The 9,329-nt window shown below is 41.4% G+C and overlaps 1 protein-coding gene across 1 annotated transcript; it reads right to left on the bottom strand.

Annotated features, from left to right (window-relative positions):
* Positions 1–1,283: 1,283 nt before the first annotated feature.
* On the bottom strand, positions 1,284–7,112 carry serhl (serine hydrolase like). Its single transcript, XM_086211331.1, has 12 exons — positions 6,981–7,112; positions 6,459–6,602; positions 5,965–6,078; positions 5,513–5,554; positions 5,419–5,438; positions 5,247–5,321; positions 4,041–4,150; positions 3,879–3,958; positions 3,776–3,810; positions 3,584–3,660; positions 3,416–3,503; positions 1,284–3,062 (listed from the first exon to the last, which is right to left on the bottom strand). The coding sequence occupies exons 1-12, from the start codon at positions 7,036–7,038 to the stop codon at positions 2,919–2,921; spliced, it is 987 nt and encodes a 328-aa protein (XP_086067457.1). The 5' UTR covers positions 7,039–7,112; the 3' UTR covers positions 1,284–2,918.
* Positions 7,113–9,329: the final 2,217 nt, after the last annotated feature.

The raw sequence follows: 9,329 nt of genomic DNA, 5'->3' as shown, positions 1-9,329 counted from the left end.
TTCAAAGTGGGTAAATGAGGGCGAGGAGTTTAAATCATTCTGTCAAAGCTGATAAAATAAACTGCTGAGTGTTGACGGAGGGAATTATTGTAATGGAGCTATTATTATTCCAGCATAGGTCATGAATGGCCCTGTGAAATTACCAGTTTTGAGGCAAAACAGCTCAAAGTATCTGCTGACGAAAAACTTTTGACAGATGTGCAGTGGTAAATTGACAGTGTGGATGCATCTTCCGGCAGCACAGTGGCACAGTGGTCAGCACTGTCACCTCACAGCAAGAAGGTTCCCGGTTCGAGCCCCGGCTGGAGCACTGGATCTTTCTGTGTGGAGTCTCCATGTTCTCCCTGTTCCTGTGTGGGTTCTCTCTGGTACTCCAGCTTCCTCCCACAGTCCAAAGACATCAAGAGAGGACGAGGCTGATTGATACTCTAAACTGACTGTAGGTGTGACTGTGAGTGTGAATGGTTGTCTGTCTCTATGTGTTGGTCCTGTGATGGACTGGTGACCTGTCCAGGGTGAACCCCACCTCTCGTCTGAAGGCTGCTGGGATAGGCTCCGGACCCCCATGACCCTTAACAGGGTAAGCAGTAGAAATGTATGGATGCATCTTCTGATAAGAGGCGTTTCATCCACATCATAAACCACCCGTGAACACACAGCAGCAGAGACAGTTGACACAGACACCCCAGTGGTTCCTACATGAAGGATGCAGCCACATGTTCTGGCAGCTTGTTTACAAGAAAGACTGTAAGCATCATGACCCCCCATCCCCTGCTTCATTAGGTGTCACACTCCAGTGCAGCAGGTTCAGGAATTGGGTGTCAGTGTGCGTGCAGCCAGCATGCCTCTAACCAAGTCATTGTGAGTGGTCACAACCTCTTCCTACTCCAATGCCTCAATTGCAAGCTTAAAATCAGCTTTGCTCTGCTTCGTGTTCGTAGAGACGCCAAGTTCTTCATTTATGGTTAGAAAAAGAAACCCCAAAAATACAAATTCATTTAAGGCGCCAGCGTCAAATCAATACCACGTTCCACAGCTGTGGGCGCCTAAGTTTTTACTTCCAGTTGCTGTTACAAATGCACAACTACAACTCCCATGAGGCTCTGGTGGCATTCATACTTGGCAGCAGATATTATATCCGTATTTAGACAATAACAGAAGAATAAGATAGAAATATTAAAAAAGTCTAATGGCACAAGTCCCCCCACCGTTTGTGGCCCTTTTAGTTTGAATGTTGCATCACTGAAAACGCACAATGAACTACATATGGTGTTAAAACTCTCGAGAGCCATTTCCTAATTCAGGGGCCCCACAATACAAAACTGCACAACAAGGTTGTACCATTTTGGTCTCCTTCAAGCAGCGGTGGAGGATTGAGGCCTTGTTTCCTGAATTTGGAATCAAACTGGAGGATCACACACAGCTGGGCTCACATTCACTGGGGGGCGTGAATGATTTGGGGGTGCAGATGAATGCAATTCTTTCCAAAAAGAGACCTACATTTAAAAAGTTAAGTATGGAGTCGCAACTAATATAAATACTTCAAATGAAATGTGAAGGAGCTCTTTGATTAAAATAATGTGATGCTTGGAAAAGGCTGGTGATGCTCCGTCGACTCACTTTCACCCTTCATGTAGTGAACATTCTGGTCTTGAACCAGGTTCCAACCAAGAAGCCCAATCACTGCAACACTCGGGACATCATCAGGGAATCGAACCAGCAACACAAAAGACCGCTGCACAACCTGATCACCCCAACCAGTTTCGTGTGGCTTAAAAGTCTAAAAGAACTTGAGTGGAGACGACTGTCAATATTCTTTCATAAATTCACTTTATGGACTTTAAAACTTCTTGGAACGATAAATACATCTTTTAGTGTAATTAACAGGGTTAATCATCTTGGCACTGCAACCTTTGTTTTTACAATCTTTCCAATCTACATACGTTTTGGGTAAGCGCTTTCCCTTTTACTCGCTATAAAATCTTGATCAAACAATTTTAAATATTTCATAGCAAAAAAATAGCGCATAAAGCCTTGCAATAAACATCAGTCTTCAGGAGTGATTTAAAAGAAGATGCAGCACATCAGCATTCCTCAGGCAGGTCGTTCTTCGTCCCAGGTTTTGTAAAAACAAAACCTCGGTCCCCTTTGATCAAGAGAAACTTTCCTTTTTACTTTTATGGAAATTGGCATTGAAATGAAGGCACCATTAGTGACTAAACTTACTTTGAAACTAAGTACGAGTCCCATTTTCCTCAACTCATAAATCTTAACATCTTCATTCCCAGAAATTTCAAATTAAGAGGAAAAACATTTCCTCGAGGTTTGACAGCACCGACTTAAAAAATGTCCTCTCCCAAACCTTAAAAAGATGCGCTACCATTTAAATGCTGTTCAGCTGTAGCTTTGTCCCTTGCGTTGCTGATCTATCATGCAAATGCTCAATAAACGAGCCTGAGACCTCGTTGAGGAAGTGAACTCAGTCTGGTTGTGGATGCAGGTGTTGAGCATGCCAACTGTGTGTGTGTGTGTGTGTGTGTGCGCACGTCATAGCGTTGCTGAATTTGGTAAATCATTTTCCAGGCTTCAGTAGAAGACTAAAGACAAACCTACTTATTTCTATCTTATTTTTCTGTCTCAAATCACCGAAGAGGTCCAACTGCAGCTGGGTGGGCAGCATGGCTCCATGTGCTCACGGATACTCAAGGCAACAATAACACACATTGTTATGGATTTTTAAAAAAAGTATCAATTTGTTTGTACAAAAGAGTGTGCCACGGGTAACATGGCAACTAGAGGATGACAACGTAGCATTTTGATGGAGGCTAAAGCACCAGGACACACTTAACAACCATTAATAACATTTAAAACTTGAAATCAGCAATGTGATACAGTAGGAAAGAAAGGATGGATTTTCCCTACAACTTCGGGCTCATCTCAGCTACTTGTTGTGCTGCATGTAACAAGGCTTTGTTCTGCAGAAAGTCAAACACAACTGGAGCAACGACTTGAGGATTATTCAGATGGATGTGATGATCTCCTGGTACTGTCACCACCGTGTGCTGGAAGAACGAGAGAGAGAGAGAGAGAGCGAGCGAGAGAGAGCGAGAGACAAGATGAAGTCAAACATCAAACAACACTTTTTTCCTCCCCGTCAACAAATAACTAGCATCATGAGGGATGTTTAGCTGCCTCTCACATTCCAGTATGTAGGTCAATGATGAGATTCACAACTCTGCTGCCTTGAAGTCATGACGCTTGTACTACACAGCTACTTTCACATCTCTGCGGCTGTGTCTGTCTGTCTGTCTGTCTCTCTCTCTGTCCATCTACCGGGCACGATTACACACAGGCATAACATCTAAAAATAAACCAGAAGATGCAGCACACCTACTATAATAAATAACACACTCACATTTCTGTCTCTATAGGCCTGGAGAACCGCTGAAGTAAATTTCTTTTGATCCGATTCAGCGACCATTTTCCCAAAGCCGGCTTCTGCTCTGGAAAGACAAAGATTCCGTTTTATAGTTTGAGTGTGACAATGTCACATATAAATTGGGTTTAGTGGTGGAATTCTTACTGAACAACTAGAACGGAGGCTTGTATATTCGACAGCATCTCCAGACTTTGCTCCAAACTGATGCGTACAATGTTTTTCTGAAAGCATAAAAGAAAAAGATACTGTCCATGCGTTTTATGGGCTGAATATGACACCTGTGGGAGAAATAACAGGGCTAAAGTAATGAGCCGGAGCAGTTCAGCGGGAACCTACCAGATTAATGCGAACGTCTCGGGAGAACACGACTCCTATAAGAGAGGAACACGTTCAATACGAAATAGTTCGACAATTCGGTTTTAACGCGTAGAGCACACACCTCCTTCAACTTGAAGGAGACCTCGCTCTAAAAGGATGCGCGCAGACTCTTCAGACAAACTCGGGTTTGCGGCTAACAACCTGAAAGAAAATACATCCAAGCAAACGTTTTTGAATTAAACATAGAGTGAGAGCTGGTCTATTGAAGGGGAAGGTTTGATACCTCTCTACTGCTTTCTCGTAAGTATACACCCTCGCCGTCTTCTCCTCTGATTTTTTTTCAAACTCAAGCATCCCATCCATCCCCTGCCTAATCACTCTGGGTAATTCTTTCTGTGAGGAAAATGAAAGACATTTCATGATGAGCAAGGCAATTTAGAAACGACTGACAAGAAACATCAGGCTCAGCCAAACTGTGTCAAAATCCATTACATTTCTGTCTGAAAGCATCTATTTAAAGTGAAACCTCTTAAAATGGGGAACAACTTCTTTATTTTCCAAGAAGGTAGAATTCATTAGACCCCTTGGAAACTGTGCAGCATTTTCAGGCTGAGACAAGAACACCAGGGCTCTCTCATAGGAGGCTGCCTGCAGTTCTGCAACACATCTCAGCTACAGAAAGGTAACTGCTCCTTGACGTCACAGTGCGAACACGCAAGAGAACTGCAGCCTCCCCTACAGACAGAAACAACAAAGTCGATCAAAAACGCTGCCTGCAGTGCAGAATTTTGGAGTGAAAAATTGGTGTTTCACTGTGAAATTATTTGGGCAGGATGTTGAAGTCTACAGATATATTTGCTCAACTCTAATCACTCTCTCATCAGCAGCGAACTAAAACATTTAGTCAGCAGCATCTCATTAGTAGACAGTGCTGACCGTCACTTTCTCCACTGACAATGAAAAACAGCAACTGCAGCAGCTCATATCAGCTTATGTTAATTCTGGGACTAATTTGATGACAGGCAAACATTAAAAGTGGTTGTTTGTAAGTTGAGACGCTTCCCCCCCCCCGTTGCCCAGTCAGGAGTGCTTCAGTCGTTCCAAAAGAGAGACTTTTCCCCTCCACTCTCACAAAACAATAATGTCCACTTTAACTCTCAGTAACATCAGATCAATCACAGTCTCTCATTTGCAAATTCAGCACTTGGGATTAAACAACGTGAAAATTGGCGTTCCAGCGTGCCAGGTGCTTATCAGTTGGTGCAGTGTGACATTAAAGGACTCCGATCTGAGCCACAAATTCTGCAGTTCACCTCGCTGAAATTATCCGGTTGTACAGCGGTCGGTCGTGGCAAAAGTATTCAACCGCTTTTGCGCTGGTTCAACTTTAATGTGACATCAAGTTTTACCTTTGTTGAAAGAGAGAAGGAATTTTGAGGGAAGTGAACTAAACTGGAGGCCGTGTGAGGTACTGGGTGTTTAAAATGACCTTATCTGTAGGTAAGAATCCATAGGAGTCAAGCAGTACGACAGCGTCCACCATCTCGGGGTACAAGGCGCTGAACTGGGGAGGAAAAAAAAAAACCACAACACGGACATGACAACACAAGAACGATCGTATGGAAACAGTTAGAGAGCTGAAACGGCCTGTTACAACTCACCATTCCAGCGATGTTACCGCCTGAAAAAAAGACAGAATCTAGATTTGTAACTTTGACAGAAACATTTAAGGTGACGTGACGGTGCTGCACTCACCCATGCTGTGTCCGATCATGGAGAATCTGCTCCACTGGAGAGCTGTGGGGGTTCATTTCACAGATCATCAGGCAGGTTCAGCATCTCATCACACAACACATCTGAGATTGTTTTTAAGACTGGATATACAACATCAGTTTAGGTGAGCAGATGGTACGGCTGAAATCTGGTTTAATGGTTTCTCTTCAACCAGTCAGGTGAGATGCGGATATTTACTGAATAACAGTAAACACGCCCCCCCCCCCCCCCCAACAAACAGGATATCAGTGTACTAGATCCAAGGTCAAGCATTAGCTTCAATGTTACTCTCTCAAACGCTCTAAAAACACTCATATCATCTACACAGCTATTGAGTTGATATAAAACTGAATTTTCATCCAGTCCACACACTCCTTAACTCACAGACAGACAGACAGACAGACAGACAGACAGACAGACACACACACACACACCATCTACGACTCTGCGAATATCTGCCACATATGCAAGAAAGTAGTAGAAGCTTCCAGGAGGACGATGCGATGACAGACCGTGACCCGCCAGGTCCACCGCCACATACCTGCACTCTGGGAAGGAGGAGAGAAAACAGGGTTCAGTGTGAAGAGCTGACCGTGTTTTCTACGGCTGAAGATTAGGAGATGAATTAGGGTTACATAATTTTGAGGGGGAAAAAATCTAATTGCAATTATAATTAAATTATTTTGTAATCAATTCAATTTTTAAATGATTATTGTTTCCATTGAAAAAAATAAGAAAAAAAAACACAATAATTAACAGTACCAGCCCTGAAAAAACAATGTTGGCTGATTCTTAGCTTGGAACTGCTAAACAGTTACTTGTGGTTTATGTTTTATGTGTTGAAGGAAGGAGGATTGCTGTGAAACTTTAAAGAATAATACGTGAAGAGTGAAAAACCTGCAAACTGAATGAGGCTGAAAATACTTACCTTTAGGTAGAAGTGGAATGAGGCTGTTGAACGTACCACAGTTGTCAGCCCAACCATGCAGGCAAAGTACAGGATGACCATGATCAGGACCCCAGACTTGACCTCTGATCTGCCCCCAGGGGACGGGAACAGAGAGCTCTGAAACTGGACACACATGCGTCTGGTTTAGCGAAAAGGAACCATTCTGCTAACTTAAAAAAACCCCAAACATATTAATTCAATGAAAAATAGCGGTATCCTTAACATTTCCTCGGTTATTTAACTCATTAATTTGGCAGTGACTAGAACATTTCACCGAAACACAGAACACACAGAAAATTGCTGACAGTAAATTTTAATATACGTACATGAATATAGTTTGATATTATTCTTAAGTTGTATGAATGCTCTCAGATATTTGGTTGATTCCTTGCCGGTTTAACAGTCTTCGTTGTACACGTCAGATGTCTGACCTTATAGCGGTCTATTTAAAGCGGTTGCAGTGGGGTTTTTTTTCTACCAACAGACGAATGGAACATTTACCTGCTTGTTTCATTGTAGTGGAAGTCAAGTGTCTGACGCTTCTTAACACCTGTATCATCTTACTGAATACAAACTAGGAAGAGACCGGTGTGTTTTCTGACTGTCACAACCACAGTAAATTTCCGGGTTTTCAAACCACGTGATATAAAACTGACGCTACTATTGGATAATTGAAGATGCGCTGCAACACCCTGAACCAATCATCGTTCAGGAGAGGAGGGCTTTACCTTTCACCCAATCTGATATCGGTGTCAGCCATTAAAGTTGACTTTAGTCATCAATTATGTCAAAATGTTGAAAACTAAGGGAGAGGACTGAGAGATATGATAAGTGACGTCATAACAATGTAAACAAGGGATATTTAGAAAAAGACCATGGAGGGACATTCATATCAAGCAGGAAGATTCTCTGAAATATTTCGGTTGTTCATTTTCTAACTCATGCTGACTTTTTATAATGTTTTTGAAAAAAATGGATAAGGTTTTGCTTTTGGATTCCGTGTTTATTGTGGTATAAAATTTTGATTCAATGAATTCATGAAAAATGTAAAAAAAAAAAACCATCTGAATAACAGAGAACCTGCAGACTCACTCTGATCAATGATTTCCTTTTTTGTGTTGCTAATGGACAAAATTATTTATCTGTGTGGGGGTTGTTTTTTTTTTTTTTTACAGTTTAAAGTCACACAGAGAACATGCATTAGGCAAATTTAAAAAAAATTAACTCCACATTACTCCTTCTTTCGGCTTTATAATTGTCATTCTAATATCAGGTTGTTACAGCAACAAGACATTTTATTCATTAAATCTCTAAAGAAAAACATTGTGGCGGTCAAGAGGACAGGTTTTATTAGGTGTGCCTGTACTGAACTGCTTAATGTCTCATAGCAAATCAGAAAAAGTCAGGTAATCATACAATTAATACAGAACTCTGACAATGTTTAAGAGATACAAATATATGTGTTTGTAAAGCATTTGTTTCCTTTTTTCAAGTGTGTAAGACCAATACAACTACAAAACATACTACACAGGTAAAAAACAAAACAAAAAAAAAACAACAGAAATAAAGAAATAATAATGTAGAAAGAGCTTCAGGTTATCACTTATTTTTCAAAAAATATTTTTGAATATTACTGATATTTAGAATAATTTTATCCAGACATCTCTTGGATGGAATTCAATACACTCTTGAGCATCACTATATTATTTTAGAATTGATATCTGAAAGCACTAGTTTTGCGTCAAGGCTCTGTCCCAATTTACTAATTTCCTGTAAATATAAATATATTTAAATGATTTGAATGGAATAGAAATATTTCATGAGGCGGTAGCAAGCAGCAAGAGCACAATGAGCAGCAGCAGCAGCAGCAGCAGCAGCAGCAGTAGCCAGCGCAGACATGATCACGGCAGCAGGGCGGTTTAAACGCCAGGGCCAATCAGATGGAGAGTGCATGTGATTGATCACATGATCAGGATGTGGCACTGCTCTGAGTTGTCTGCCTGAACCAGCTCCGCAGGGTTCACACACATCTTTTAATACAGCAGCACCAACACCAACACACATGCACGCACACGCACACGCACACACACACACACACACACACACACACACACACACACACACACACACACACACACACAGAGGAGCATCTGACTTGGTTTGCACATCTTTCCGGCAAAAATGATCCTCTTTGCTGAAATGAGATTAAGCTCAGCATCTGTAAGATGAAACAGAAAATAAAAAGATGCCTCAAGTGACGCTTAATCGTGGCAGAGCTGATATCTGTGTGGATCCCAAAGTTTCCAGATTAGGGTTGGAGGTGTCTAGAACATTTTAAGAGATGCATGAGAGAGGTGGATGGAGGGGGGAGGGCTGAAAAAATGACTGGACAGAGAGAGAGAGAGAGAGAGAGAGAGAGAGAGAGTATAAAAGGTCAGCAATAGGGGGAGTGGGGTGGGGGGAGTCAGATCAAGAAAATTTGGTGTAATCACACAGGATACTTTACAAGGTTGCAGGTTGGTAATACCTTTGTAATAGTTTCATCATTTTTCAAACACTTGTTTGTTAATTTGAGATTAAAAACATATCTGAATGATTAATGCTGCATCTCCTAAATTAGTATCATCCAGAGTACTTAAGGTCAAATTTAAGCTGCAAAAAAAACAGATGTTTTCCTACATCAAGTAAAGAAAGCACGTTTGAGGTGCCAAGGTCTGTGAAATGAGACCTTTATTGCTAGTAGACAGAAAGAAAATAATAGGGTAAATAATGGTCCTTGGGGGGGAATAGGAGCTATTCTTAAAAGCATATTTGAGTTTTTACTGTGCTAAAGATGTCTGAGAGACCTCT

The sequence above is a fragment of the Aulostomus chinensis genome, chromosome 8, assembly GCF_037954235.1.
Source record: "Aulostomus chinensis isolate RoL2024-O1b breed Wild chromosome 8, RoL_Achi_v1.0, whole genome shotgun sequence".
In the NCBI taxonomy this organism is placed as follows: Eukaryota; Metazoa; Chordata; class Actinopteri; order Syngnathiformes; family Aulostomidae; genus Aulostomus; species Aulostomus chinensis.
Note: the sequence above shows the minus strand (reverse complement) of the source record. Positions and strands in the feature narration are given on the sequence as shown.